The 15,557-nt window shown below is 43.2% G+C and overlaps 1 protein-coding gene across 1 annotated transcript in view; it reads left to right on the forward strand.

Moving 5' to 3' along the window:
• Window positions 1–552: 552 nt before the first annotated feature.
• ttll7 (tubulin tyrosine ligase-like family, member 7) overlaps window positions 553–15,557 on the forward strand; it is a gene marked incomplete at both ends in the record, with an annotated part of 63,219 nt that continues 48,214 nt past the window's right edge. Inside the window, 7 exons of the mRNA XM_079266558.1 lie at window positions 553–577; window positions 923–1,054; window positions 3,100–3,221; window positions 5,573–5,640; window positions 5,914–6,072; window positions 9,689–9,905; window positions 11,881–12,045. Coding sequence (XP_079122684.1) covers window positions 553–577; window positions 923–1,054; window positions 3,100–3,221; window positions 5,573–5,640; window positions 5,914–6,072; window positions 9,689–9,905; window positions 11,881–12,045 — 888 coding nt within the window. The remainder of the gene's footprint in view (window positions 578–922; window positions 1,055–3,099; window positions 3,222–5,572; window positions 5,641–5,913; window positions 6,073–9,688; window positions 9,906–11,880; window positions 12,046–15,557) is intronic.

Here is a 15,557-nt window from a genome sequence, read left to right on the forward strand (position 1 = left end):
TGATGTAGCCTGTGATAGGCCTGTGTGCTGCTGTTGCTGCTGCTGCATTACATCAAAAGCATGTCCAATGCACTCCAGTCCAGTGAGAGCACACACACACACACACACAGATCCACAGTGGTCACCCTCCGAGCAGTCAGCCTACCACGGCTGTTCTGCTGCTGTAAAATATCTTTTTTTTTTCTTCTCTTCTACAGGCATTCCTATCCATCCCTCTGTCCACCCCCTCCTTCCCTCTCTCCTCTTGGGGCTGTAAAGAAGCTGGGGCTGTGTAGACCCTTGAGAGGCCCGCCCTCCCCCCCCCCCCCCCCACCACTGCACACTCAGACTCTGCTGCTGCTCTTTATGTTGCTGAAAGGCACCAGGGAGATGCTCAGATGATCCATTGGGCCATCCTGAACCACTTCATCCATACAGCTCGAGACAGGGAAGACTAACTACTGCAAGCGTGAGAGACCCCTCGGAGGGTGCTGCGAGTACCCTGTGAGGCCCGCCCTCCCGCCAAGCTTGGCAGAAAGCTTGGCTTGCCCCTTCACTCCTCCGGCCCCTGAGATGCCCTCTCCTCCCAATGAAGGAGGTGAGTAAGAGAGGTCCAACTCTCTCGGGACTAACAGGGTTATTCTGTTGTATACCTGACCACCTGCTCATATATGTACCTGCCATCATCAGTACTATTCTCCCCTGCATAGAGCCACAAGCACACACATACACAAAAACACACACAGATCATGATGCATCCAGCTACAGAAAACTAGACGCCTAATTCATTTACTCCCTAGCCCCATAAACAAACCCCACTAAATCCCCTGCCGATGTGAGACAAATATATTACAATACTCCAGCAACTCCTGCTCCCCTACCAGTCTGGAGCACAAGCTGTGACTGTATCTAGTCTTCTTTTTAATGCCGTCTTTTCCTCCAGAGGATCAAGGAACGTCCCCCGTGAACGGGCCATCTGTGGGCTCCTTCCAGAGCAGTGGGAAGAGGAAGGGGCGCACCAAAAAGAAGAAAGGCGCTATCACCGCCAATGTCACTGGCACCAAATATGAGATTGGTACGGTATTTTATTTCTAATGATATTAAAACACTCACAAATTACAGCAACCACAACCACAAAAAAGACATAAAAATGTGGGATCAAAACAAGTTTGAAAAGGGAGCTAAAGCAGGCCTGTACACTTCAGAAATGTCAGTCTGCAGAGATAAGATATCTTTTGATCACAGAGTTCGTCTTAATGGAGAACTAGTGCAGGATGAAAGAGGCTTTCTTTGAGATGGGTGATGAAACCCTTTCATCGATGTACATTATCCTAGTATTGATGTTTTTTGTAGGAAAACAAGCGAGTTGCCTGAAATGGTTTAGCAGCAGTGTTTGTGGTTGTAGCTTCGGTTGTAGTCTTAGTATAACTTTTTTTCAGGTTACTGCTTACATATAAACGTGGGATGCACTGTTAACATTGATGAACACACACTAAATGATAATTGTCCTGAAAACGTTTTGTCAGATTTAGCTACATTGTGTATACTAAGCCTGTACTACAATGCGTCAGATTTCAAGCATTTTAATTGATATATTGATTTTCTTCATGACAATTTCATGAGTGAGCAAGACCAACATTTCGGGGTGGTCCTGCAGGTAAGATTAATGTACTGTGACACAGTGAATTGTATATTAATTTTGGAAACAGCTCTCAGTATGGCCCAGTCAGTCCCTCAAAATCACAGCAAATCTAATCACAATAAAATAATACACTGCAGATTGTCCCCTCGACAATAAAATCAAATTTTGCTGTGGTGGATTGTTTGAAAGACGCCGTTGTTATTTAATGTCTTGAATTAAACCTAATAGAGTTGCAGTCCACTAACAGTTCACACAGAGACAGCTCGGCTTTACACGCATACATAAATCTTTATTGAGGTAATTTAACTTGGCAGTGAGGTCTTTTTGAGAAGGGCAAACAGAAGCATAGTAAGCACTCCTTACATGGCCAGTATTTGCCAGTGTGGCAGCACAGCTCTCAGGGGTGAGCTACAACCTATGAAATGAAGGAGTCAGCAGCAGAAAGTAGAAGTTGGGGGCTGCCCGGATCCTGTAGGTAGATGGGAGGCTAGCTGTGATTCAGTTTGCTTGCTGTGACGAGACCCTCGCGGTGGCCATTCTGAGAGTAGTGCAGGGCTATTTTGAAGGAAAATTAACACTAAGGGCCAGATGGATGGCTCATTTTTGCTGTTACCTTTTTTTTCCCCCCGCTGTCTTTTCTTGTTTCAGAATTGATAGTAGTACAGGTAAAGGCTAAAGGTCAGGGAATGTGGTGTGTGAAAATTTGCTTTACACCCACTGAGAAGGGAATGTCCACTCCGACACTAAGGAGGTCTGTTGCGCGAGATGTGTAAGAAAGAATTGATTATAGCTTTGTACTCAAAGACCCTACTGGTATCTGTAAGTATAGGCCTGCTGTGATGTAACCCCCCCCCCCCGTATTCCAGTTAGCAAAACACTGTTAGCCTCTACCGACATTAACAGATGGATGAAGTCGCATCGGAAACACCTTTTTTCCCATTCAAGCACCATCATGCAACATTAGGCAAGCCTTCTCCAGGTTTGTGAAGGCTTTCAAGATATTAATTAATACCACGTTTCGTTAGGGCATATGAATTTTTCATTACCCACTGAATAATGAATAGTTGTTGGATTAATGTCCAAATGGGCTCGCCACCTATCTCTCATATATGGGGTTTCCAGTGGGATTTGAATGCATTACAGACAATTCATTTATCTTTTTGAAGAGAGGCATTACGATTGGCTGCTCTGCAACCATTCCACGAATGGTAAATATTGCTGCAAGCTTTTTGATCTACAATCTCCCGGACTCATTTCTCTCTTAATGTATGCAAAAACAGAAATTAAGCCGAGCAGAAAGTGAAACATTGATCTGTAAAGTGGAAATATTTGATTTGTGGGTCCAAGTCACATCTTATCTCTTATTTAGCATCTATAACAGTAAGTTACTTTGTTATCATGAATACAAAGTTTATTTAAATGACTGCAGAGGTATTTCTATTCATGGAATACAATCGAATGTGATTGTTTTTCCCCAGTTCGTATAGTCATCAACGAGGTGGACTTCATCAAGACCCGGGAAGATGACGAGACAGCCAACCTCATCTGGAATGATTCGGCGGTGCAGCATGAGAAAATCGCTGAGCTCAGGAATTATCAGGTACACAGCATGGCCACCATGTCAAGTCAGCACACATTGTTCAGCGGCACCGTAACGTCGAGGTTAGAGGAGAGAATAACGGTGACAGGTCCAATAGCTGCACTGAACAGGAAGAAAAAACCCTTTAGCTCCAATACAGCTGCTCTGTGGCCAGCAGCAAAGGCCACGATGCTGATCAGCTCCCAGTGGATGTATCTAACTTTGGAAAGTGAAAAGTCTCGAGCAGCAGTTCAGAAAAAGAACACGAGTGTTCAGTTTATTTTAAAGGTAAACCAAATGTTAAAAACAAAACAACCTAGCTCTGATGTGTATATGACTGGTAAGGTGAGGAGGGATTTTCCCCAAGGGAAAAGAGAAAAAGGAGCAAGGGATGCCTTAGAAACGAAACCGAAGAAAAGAAAGGCATACAAAGGATGAAACAAACATGACAGCTCCTGCAACCCTTCCATGCTTAGAGAACTTTATCTTAATGATTTTCCGATGAAGAAAACTAAATCCCTTCCTTAGAAAACTCCTTTGGTTGGAGTTGGATACACATGACACAGTTTCCTTTAGATTCTTCAAAGTTATTACAGCACAAAGTATTCATAGATAAGTTTCTACACGCTTGTATGATAGACCAGTTTGATGCAAGGCCTACTCCCGCATGTGATGACACATTACAGGACAACAAATGTCACGTATACCGCTGGCAGTGAGCAAATGCCACATGCCTTAAGAAAATAAATTCTCTTTGTCATCGACTGTTGTTTATGTGAAAAGTTTCAAAGTACTAATTATCACTGAAGCCTATTCATTTGGCAAGTCATATAACTTCAAATAACCGACCTTCTGAAGTTTCAGTTCAAATAAGAATGATCAAAACAACACAATGTAGAGTTTTTGAAGTTACCTCTGCCGTAAAAAAAAAAAGGTTTGCACACCACCCGGCCATATAATATGTTTTCCTGCTTGTCTCCAGTAGAAATGAAAGAAAAGCTAAAGGAAAATATAAAGAGGTTACAGCAGATGGAAATGGGATGGTGTATAGAGACATTTGGGACGGAGTAATAGTAAATGTCAGAATAAAATAAAAATAGAATAGAAAGTGAAGATGGATGAAAAGACCCCCATCTGCTTTTCCTTAGGCCCTGGGAGGTAAGAGGGAGACAGCAAATAGGACAGAGGGAGAGGGAACAACAGAGCGCACACAGAGACAGATAAGGAGATTGACAAGTAGACTGACAGGTTGAGAGCAGCAGGGGGTAGGGGCAGGTTTCAGATGTCTCTAGTGATGTTGACAAGACAGGCCTGAACAACAAGGGCTGCTCTGAGTTATATGTAATAGTCTGAAAATGATCTTACCTCTGTTTGACCTGCCTGTCCTGCTGACTGAACTTGCTGCTGCTGCTGCTGCTGCTCCCCCTCAGCTCCGAGCGTCAGCCATCCATCTTCCCGCTTATTTGATTAGACCGGGCACTAATGATCGATTAAATCACATGCTATGAAGAGTATGGCTTATTAGGACAGGGGCAGCAAGAGTTCAGCTTAAGTAGATTGAATATTACAAATACTGTAACGGCTTAACGTGTAGCAATGTGGCTAATGTTTTCACATAGAACTGGTGATTTGCTGTCAATTGTTTTCACTTGCTCGCTCGCGCTGCTGTGGTATTTCACGAGATCATTTCTCAGTCGAAAAGTAGAAGTCCCTCAACAATTGGTTTTGATTTCCCCTCACAAGCCACGTCGTCTCGCGGCATTGGCATAATTGTGCAATCTCTTCCGAATCCCTAATTACGTCCGTCTCGTTTGGATAATAATCACGGGATCCTTTTACACTGTGCTTTCTCTCGTTCGCCCTCTTTTAATTCTTTCCCTTTTCCCCGTTTAGTGATGTACTGTGAGAGTTTGCTGTCAAGTTTCAGTTCATATGAGCCTAATTAACGCCCTGTTCAGGCTCATTTGGTCAAAGAATACAGAAAACCCAGAGTTTTTCCTTTCCCTCCCGCCCCCCCTTTCGGTGCATTCAAAGCAATTCATTCAACTGTCACTGCAGGAGCTTGCGATGCAGAACCAATTACCTCGGCCCCTCGCAGTTGAGATTGATCTTTTTTTTTTTCTCGCCTCTTCCCTCCCCAACCTTTAAAGTAAAAAAAAAAGAAGGAAAGCATGGTAAACTAAATAAGGGTTGAGAAAGGTCTCAGCGTCACCTTTTTGTTTTGGGTCCGTAATTGGGCATAAATGTCAGAACATTGTAAGCTCACTTCAGGTTGCTGCCTTTAATGTGCTCGTTTTTATGAAGGGGTGGGGGTGGAATTGAGTGGCGTAATGGCCCTAACAACATTATTATGTCTGCCTGTCCCTCTGCAGAGAATTAACCATTTCCCTGGTATGGGCGAAATCTGCCGGAAAGACTGCCTAGCAAGAAACATGTCCAAGTAAGTTTTCAAATGAGATTACTTTGGTACAGTTTGCAAATGTGTAAAAACAAGAGCATTTCAAAGCTCCGTGTTTAGCCACCTGGCACTCGAAAAAGTCACATCTGGGTACTTGTAGCACGTCACCATTACAAGCCAAATAACTAGAAGATACTGCTTTAAAAGCACAAAATTCATCTTTACTTTTCGAAAAAATGTAACTTGTAATTTTGAAAAGTACAAATACAAAATGTTGCTTTACTCCAAAACACTTTTTTCTCTTTGTTTCTCCAGAATGATCAAGAGCCAGCCTCATGAGTACAGCTTCATACCCAAAACTTGGATCTTCCCTGCCGAGTACACTCAGTTCCAGAACTATGTCAAGGAGCTACGCAGGAAACGCAAGCAGAAGACCTTTATCGTCAAACCCGCCAACGGAGCCATGGGTCACGGGTAGGTCAGAGGCTAGCAAGTGCCCCCGAGCAATCTAACAAACTGGCTGTAAGACTGACGGAGGCACGAAAGAGAGGGAGAGAGTGACTGAAGCAGAGGATAGAAACTAAGCGAGATAGTGAGTGTCTGCGCGAGTGAGTAGAGGAGGAAATATAGAGCAATTAGATGACAAGCACAACAAAACAAGGCAATAAGAGGTTTGTGATACTGACATGAGTGTCTATGGAAAAAGGTATTCCGGCTGGGACCAGATTGAGTATTTGAGCTGAGAGGTTGTGGTGAATCTCATTGTTGGCCTCATTGTCCTCGATGGTCACACTCACCATAAATCAGAGGTTATCGGTGCCGGTGGAGGATACTCACACACACACACACACACACACACACACACGCACACACACACACACACACACGGTCCCTGGCAGTTACTGTAGTTCTTTCCCTGAAGGTCTCTGCATGTGATTATTTGGATTCCTTTATGAGGCACCATCAGCAGAGAACAATCAGACTACAAAATGGACCAAGGTGGCTGCTGCAGGGGACTCTGTCTCACCATAACATCTCTTTATCAAAAGATGAGCAGGCGCTGGTACCTGAATGCATATTTCATACAGTGCCTATCTCAGGTTGTGATGTTTTCACTATCCTGAAGTATTAAGAGAATCAGTATAGAATCCTGGTGACATGGCCTCTTTACTCTGACATTAACCAGTTTATTAGGTACACCTGTACCCTCCAAAGCAATCAACACACCTAACGTGTGTAAATAGGGGTGGGCAAAACAATACAAAGCAAAGTTTACCAAAGGGTTGAATTGACTGCTCTCTGACACAGTGTCAACAAAACTAAGACTGGGTGAGTGTGGGGGTGGTGTTGATTTTAAACTTGCTTGTGAAGGAGTTCCAGGTGCCACTGACTAGGAGGAGACCAGTTGATTAAAATCCAGAAGGTCCCTGGAGAAAGGGACATTTGGGCTTCTCTGCTCAATCTACCAAAAAACACTGACCAGGATAAGTGATTTAAAAAAAATTGATGGATGTAACAGAAATGTTCTGCAACACAAGTATCCAAAATTGTCTCTAAAATAAACCCAGTAACTAACTCTAATGTTCTATGTGTGAGTCATAGCTAACAAAACGGAATTGTACGAAGCTACTTCAGGTCAAGCATACATGTACAGGACTAACATAAAGTGTAAATGCTAAGTGCTTTCAAGTTCAAAGTTTCCAGTGTGGTTGGTTTAAAAAAATAAAATATGAACTAAAAGACAGGCCCAACTGTGGATATTATAATTTGGCTACAATACAGGCTCCTCTGAACATAATTTGTTTTTGTTTTGCACATAGCTCTCTTAAACACTTCTGAATACATTGAAACTGTTCAGATTGCGAAAAACAATTAACAAGTATTCTTTTTGACTTGCTATTCTTTGAAATGGTGATCCCTAAAGTGCATGTGTGAAGAAATACTTTGGAGTGCATTCATCACTGGCACCAATAGGTGGGGATATTGAAGTACAAATAGCTCAGTGTGCCTCACCTCTCCCTCTAATTCTCTTTGAATTTGTCCGTTCTGGTATAATGTGAGCATTACTTAGAACTCAATGCTGCACTAAGCCCTTATTTATTAAAGAATAAAAGGCAACAAAGGCTGAATTATAGCAATACATTAAGAATATGAAAGATGATGAGTTTAGCTCGACCACTCAACGGCGGGCGGTTCACAAGATTAGATTTTTTTTTTTCTCAATTCTTTTTTTGCATGGTGTGACGCGGCAGGAAATTAACTTATATCTACCCCCTGTCGTTTATTTTTCCGTCGGCCAACAAAATGAAGTTATTGTTTGCGTCTGAGGCGCAGCTTGTTATAAGGGAAACAAAATAAAAGCGCGTGCAGGGCTTAAAAAGATCCCCTCCGGTGCCAAATTAAATAGGCAGGGGAGAGTGGGCCGTGATTATCTGACACCCCAGCTCATCAATCATGTCGTCTTCTCCTCAGCTACTCCTCCTTGACTAGCCAGCACTGTTAACCCTGTCTTCATCATTCAGCTCGCTGTTTGAAAGGCCCTTTCACAGAGTCGGTCAGCCTACCATCAACTCGTCCCTGTTCTTTCCTACTCAATCACTGTGATAAGCAGACCAACGACACGGCAGTATTTTAGTTGGCAGGAGCAAATGGTGATGAGGAGTGGTTGATAAACCTGAAAGTAACAACAACGTCACACTGAGGCAGATCTAAGCTGGGAAACCTCTGAAGAGGAGACTGTTGACCTAAGACCAGAACCTGAGAGGAAGTACCTGATCTCAGTCCAGACTCACACTTAGAAGCTCATCACCAATGCTGCAGTTTTTTGCTTCAATAGAGTTAACCAAGCAGTATTATTTTAGACATAGACTGCACTGTTCCCAGCATACTGTATGTTCTATGTGATTACAGAGCAGAATAACGTTTGCCCTTAATACCTCAAACTGTACTTTTTTTTTTTTTAACTTTACATCTTTACAGCTTTACATCTTGGCCATATATTGTGTTTGTATGTGGTGTGCCTGCTTGCATGTGTATAATGGAGCCTTCCAGGCTGTGCATGTAACCAATTTAGGCCAAGTCTGCCTTAACTAAGAGTGATGGTGATATAGGTCAGTCGCGATGCCTGTACATAGTGGGAGATTGTTTAGAAACGACCCCTCACCCTCCCACCCCCCACACCCACACACATACGGACACACTTTCACTAAGTTTAAAAAATATTGCCCCTCAAACTCGCGTGCACGGCCACATGGATGCACGTAAACCAACACAACTCATTCTGGAGTCCAGCTCGTAAAGGCCTGCATACTATAAGGCCTGAGTGCCAGTGACATGAGACCAAAGCAAATTAATTCGAGGTTGAGGTTGAAACGGAGCACAATGTCTGCTCCTATTAACCTGCACACAGCTGAAAGAGCCTGCGACAGCATGTGATGCTCTGTGCCATTCAGACAGTTTGGCTTCAGAAAATCACAATGTTCTCCAGATGCTTGCATCTCAAGACAAACCAGCATTGTATTGTACCTGTCTGTGTTTTTTTTTTTTGTACATTTATTTTGCAAGAGCTTTATTTAGATGGCCAAGTAATGAAGAGAGTGACCTAAGGCATGCTGAGCACACTCATTTACAAATGTTTTCAGTGAAGGTTCTGTAGAAGTGAAAGGTCATATCATAAATACCACCAGGGCACGATGGCTAAACGTCTTCAGTGTAAATGTAATGCTCAGTAAGGACATAGCTTCTCCTTCATTTATTGCTTTTAGGAATGTGGAGATTAAAAGTCTCCACCATAAAAGGCAGATGTGGCACCCCAGTAATATGTCCTTAACTTTCCCCGATGATTTAAAATGAAATATAGTGTTAAAACCTATCAAATCTGTATACTGTTTGGCTTAATTGTTTTTGCTTCAACGCATATGTATGACGGTGCCAATATCATCAGTCATGTTCATGGTCCCTGCTATGCTGCCATCTATCATTTTTTTAATTGTCTTTTTTGTCTTTACTGTGCCATATTTTATTATGCTGCTGACGACACCCCAATTTCCCCGCCCCCCCCGGAGGATTAATAAAGTTTCTGTCTATCCAGGATCTCGCTTATCCGAAACTGCGAGAAGCTGCCAGCCCAGGAGCACTTTATCGTTCAGGAGTACCTGGACAAGCCCTTCCTGATGGAGGGCTACAAGTTTGACCTGCGCATCTACATCCTTGTCACGTCCTGCGACCCACTTCGCATTTTTCTCTACAATGACGGCCTGGTTCGCATGGGCACAGAGAAGTACCATGCACCCAGTGAGGCCAACCTGGTGAGTCACTAACAATAATACTGATAATAAAGATGATAACATTCATTTGTGTAGGAGTTTTCCCATCGACTGAGAAAAAAACGTGCATCTTTTTCTGTGTACCATCTGTGCACAAGGCCAGTTTGATGAGTTGTAGACATATACCCTTCATGGATTTCTATTGGAAAGTAGATACAGAACCTTGTGTGTGGCCAATCGGGCGAGTCAGGAATGCGCTACAGACGGATAGTAGAAGTAGATTCACAATGCACTCCCATGAAGCGGAGCCATGGGCTTGTGGAAGTCACCATAATCAAATTAGACACACAAACACACAGCAGGACAGAGGTTGGGAAACACAGTGTTATCGCTGTATGATCACGAAACATGCATGTACTCATATACACAGTCAACAGTGCCCAAATGTAGACAACTGTAAGGCTGTACACACACACACACACACACACACACAAAATGGGCAGGCATACTGTATGCACACGGAGTGTAAATGTCCACATGCCAGATGTCTCCTGTAATATCAAGCCGCTCATATTTGCCTTGAGGTTCTGCACCTGCTGAAGCACAGTCTGTTGCTGATGATGAGATGCACACGCACACACACACTCACACACACACACAGCTTCCTATCAAGTGCGATGCTGATCTACAATGTGAACACACGCTCACATAGACATGCTGGACCCCTCCTGTGACAGAAATGTGTATTGTCTTACCCGGTCTGTGAGACATGATGGAGTGAGTCGTGCCACGGAGATGGATGTTCAATCCCACAGAGAGTGGCTGCCAGACAGCCATCATGGGCTGGAGTGGCCTCCGGTCACAGCGTTATTACCTTTGAGGCTAAGGACAAGGATGTATTGTCTTCAACTGTGAGGGATGGTGTTTAAAGAGACGGATAGCACAAGGGTTACACAATCGCTAGTTATAATCAACAAGTTCGTTTTTAGCCTTGCTCTGTTGGAACTATGGGGCACTATGGCTTCAGTGCTTGAGATCTTGGTGATCTATGATTGTAAGCATGCTCTGCTGTTGCACTCATTATCTGTCTCTCCCATAAGGGCAGAAGGAACCATTTTTAGAATAGAGCATTGGTAATTCCCATATAGCACAGCGAGCTGTTCTTTATTTTTCCGACTGCACCATTTCGTACCATCTTTAGTTGTTGCCAAGGGACACGTTTGTGATGCTTTTGTTTTTTCCTTTATTCATGTCCTTATTACTTATGAGGAAATGTTTTACATTACATTGTGGGTATGTGCACTGTGGGGATAAAAGCGTGAACACCCTCGAGGATGTTGTTTGCTGAGACGATTATCATCACTGACAAAGGTATAATTACACTAAAGAGCACTTGCACAGGCACCACAGCTATTTAAGTACAATATACAGTTTATGCTCCATGTATTAAAATAACATTTCATTCTATCTACTATTGCACTTACTTCAGTGGAGTAATTTGTAGCCATTAGTATTAGATAGTAGTTGAACTGGACAACTCTCAGCTATGAAAGCATCTAACTTTGAGCAGGAAGCAGGTGAACACGAGCCTAACTTCTGTAAATGAAGGAATTCAGGGGAAATAATAGAATAGTTTTTTTTATGCGACAATGAACAAAACATGCCATCTGGTGCAAATGCAATCTGCTGTTGCTCTGCCATTTGATTTTGTATGTCAGAGCTCATATAAAGACCACAGACCTTTGACTACACAATCTACCACATCTGGTCAAATTGTAGACATCCTATATTTTTTAATTCAATATTTAGTTTCATCATTTTGATGATGGTAGTATGTCCATTCAGCCTCTAAAATCGTGCCTATTTTTCCTCAAATCTGTGTTCTGATGTAAGAGCTATCGCATGAAGTTATTGCACGGCTATCGAATGAAATGAAGCTAGAAATCGACAGCTAGAGACAGGTGTGAACACGCACGTGTTGACGCGCAACCCTCCTAACTCACCTTCGTCTCCACAGAGCCAGCTCTACATGCATCTGACCAACTACTCAGTCAACAAACACAATGAGAACTTCGAGCGAGACGAGACCGTGGACAAAGGCAGCAAGAGGTCCATCAGTTGGTTCACCGAGTTCCTCCGCGCCAACGACTACGACGTGGCCAAGTTCTGGGGAGACGTCTCTGTACGTGGGTAGTCCACCCAAGCAGACACAAACACAAAAACACAGATACACGCAGACACATCGTGGCGGATGTGTACTTCCACAAATGCAAACAATGTGTGCATGCGTTCCCAAGTGCAATCTGTGTAAGCGTACACTCATATATACACATGCTCTTTCTACTAACCAACACACGTCGCACAAAGAACACGAGCGGACCAGCAAAAGGTTTGATATGATTTGTTATGGCAGTAATTCAGTGAGCTTCCGAGCTTTGTTTAACTCCAGGATGAGCTCGGTGAAAACATCATTCCAGGAGGATGAGCTGTTCTCTATCCGGCCCTACTCTCAGCTCAACCTTTACCTCGTACATTTTCTTTCATCAAAGTCTCTCTGGACGATTCTTTTACATCCTATTCCTGATTCATTCACTTTTTTTGAAAACCTTTTACCCATCCATCCCATCATATGCTCCTTTGTCTTTCCGTTAGTACTCTTGTCGTTACACCTTTCGTTTCTACCCGTTTCTTTTGCCCCGGTTCCGTTCATGTCCTTTTCTATTTCATTCTTCTTGACCGTGACTTTTTGTCCCTCTGTCCGTATTCATTTGGGGTGCATGGTCCCTCAGTGATTGTTCTGTGTTCCACTGTCTGTTCTCATGCTACAAGCGTTCAACCTCAAAATCAAATCCCATTGGTGATTATACTTTCCTCAAGGCAATCTTTTGTTTCTTCTTTCCATCAGCTTTTACTTTTCTTTATGTTCACGTTGAACAAAGTGGTTTTTAAAACTGTTGTAGGTCTTGTAGCCAGTGTTTTACCTCATGCTTTAACTTCTTGTTTCGGTAATGTTTCCTTTCCTTCATTCTCCACTCCTATCTTCTTTAATCTCTCTATGTGATCCATTTTGTCTGGGCGTTAAAGTTCTTTTTTCTACTCTTCATTCTCGCTTCTGTTTCTTTTTTCTCACATCCTGCTTGCCTCTCAGTGACACATCAGAGTGTCGCCCTCTGCCTCAGCTAGACCATCCTCCTCTTCTCTTGCTGTCTCACCATTTTTGTCTCTGCTCTTTCCTCAGAAGTTGCACCACTTTGGTGTTAGTGCTGTCCGTTTGCACTCACACACTGTGTTTTATTTCAACTCTGTATTTATGCTCTCCGCTCACTCTCCTCTTTCCTTCTCTTTTCATCTTTCCTCTTACATTTTGTTCCTGTACAGACCAAGCAGGCTGCCCTGACTCTTCCCGCCAACGGTCACGGTCAGAGAGTCAGAGAGTTTGTTTGCCAAAAGATTGACTGTGGTGGTTAAGAATATAGTGTATGTGGTTTTTTTGTCCATGTTTCACTGATATCTCTTTCGTATTGAGGTATTATTGATGTGCTGTATGGGGCAGAGTGTCCAATGTTTGACCAGCAAAGCCACAGCTTTTTTTTGTGGGTGTAATTTTGAGAGCAGCATCCGAATACGAATGCTAATTATAGAGGCCACAGCTAGACCGTCGTAGCGTTCTCCTGCATCCAGCAGTGTCACAGAGAAAACTGCAGGCCAGCAGCACTGCGTGGGGCTTGACTGGTGAGGGGGAAGCGTAGTGTAGATGTTGTGTGTGTGTGTCAGAGTGACCATGTAGTGGACAATTAAATAGTTACACTTAGGACCATCACTCTGATGGTACCATTAGAGTGCATTGATGCTCCTTCTCTGATCCGGTAGGTCTGTGGTGGACATTCAGAAACATTTGATGGTTACACATATTTATGTCACTCAAATTCAAATGCATATTTCAACCTGTTTAAGCACATCAGTATTTTTTCAGTTTAGTTTGAAATGCTTTCCTTTGTCGTAAAAATATATAATTTTACTTGAGGAAAAACTTTACTTCCTACTGCTGCTACCACTGCCTCTAGTTTACATATCCTGCTGCAGAGGTGGGAACAAGTCATTGTTTTGCAATCTCAAGTTTTTGCACTCAAGTCCTTCGTCAAGTCTTAAGAAGTCAAGACAGGAACGTCCTGAGTCAAGTCCCAAGTCCTAAACTTTGAGTTTCAAATCCTAAACAAGTCACAATGTGCTCTTCACCAAATGTATTGACAGTCTTTGTCTGTAGTTTTCGACCCATACATTTTGCATGCTGCAGTTTAGTATGCAAACGAAATTATCTTTGGTATCATTTTCTCCAACTGCCGCTCGGTAACGCAACGTTAGGTCTTCATGGTTCTCTCATGCGTCTTGATTGGATGCTGTTGGATTGGTTCTAAGAAAGTGGAACTGGGGAATTAAGTGAGGACTTGCTGTGAATGAATAGAGTTCCTGTTTAGGAAATGATTGATGCGTGGCAGGTTTTTAAAAATAGCATACATTTTAATCTTTGTGCTTGGGGGAAGAATTTTCAAGACAAAAGATTGTAGTCCAAGTGAAGTCCCGATTAATTTATGTTAAAGCCAAGTCTACTTGTGTGTCTTTTTTTGGGGGGGTCTAAAGTCATCAATTTTGTGACTCAAGTCCAGGTCATGTGACTTGAATCTACGACTCTACACACTGCTGGCTCCACTACACTGAGATAGAAAGAGAAGCCACGCTACGACAACAGAGACGATAAAAATGCCTCATACACGCACACACAAAATATTTTAAATAATAAACAAATGTATGCCGGTAAAACACAAAAATACATGGATAAAATGGTTCAAAGAGGCTTATAAAACCATTTCAGCCCAAAGCTAACAAAACACAGGCACACATGCACAGTGCTCGGCAGTGGCCAGTGCCGGGGCCTCAGGATAAGGAGGGAGGTGATGGGGGTGGGGACAAAGACACACGTACACACCAGCCAGTATTGGGGACGTCGGGCATAAACGACATGAGTGGGAGCAGGTGTTTGTGCTGTGCAGCCTGTGGGTCAGACTGGTGGATGGATGGACAGATTGATGGAGGTGTGTGAGCGACAGACATAAAAGGGATGGGGCTGCCGCCTTATCAGGCCAGGGCCAGACCACCATTCCCCTCTCCTGCACCCAGCAGGCAGACTGGACTGGGCAAATGGCAGGCCAGCAGCACTGCGTGGGGCTTGCCTGGTGAGGGTAAGCTTTGTGCAGAGTGTGAGAGAGAGTGTGTGTGTGTCAGAGTGAGCATGTTTACCCCAGTTGCACAGTGGGAGCAGGCCGGCAGGTAGCAGCCAGCAAACATATGTGTATACACACACATGAACACCGGTTGGGAGCCACTGGCCACACAGATGGACCACCACCAACATTGGTGAAAGTCTGTGTGTGTGAGTAAAATCCAAAAGATTCTGTGACAGTAATACTTTTTTGAGTATCTTTGAACAATTGAATGTTGTCCTACCTCTTTAAAAACCGTCTGTAGATTACAGGTGTAGAATGTGTCATGATCACTCAATTGTTAGAGTTTAGTCCAGAACCTAAAGGTTCAAGCATTTGTCTGCAGTCACAACCTGCAATTAAAGCCAGACCTCTAATTGCACCATTTTCAGTTGAAGAGGACATTTAATCAGCTGCTATAAAAAATTAGCAGCTG

This window comes from Melanostigma gelatinosum, assembly GCF_949748355.1.
Source record: "Melanostigma gelatinosum genome assembly, chromosome: 4".
Taxonomy (NCBI): Eukaryota; Metazoa; Chordata; class Actinopteri; order Perciformes; family Zoarcidae; genus Melanostigma; species Melanostigma gelatinosum.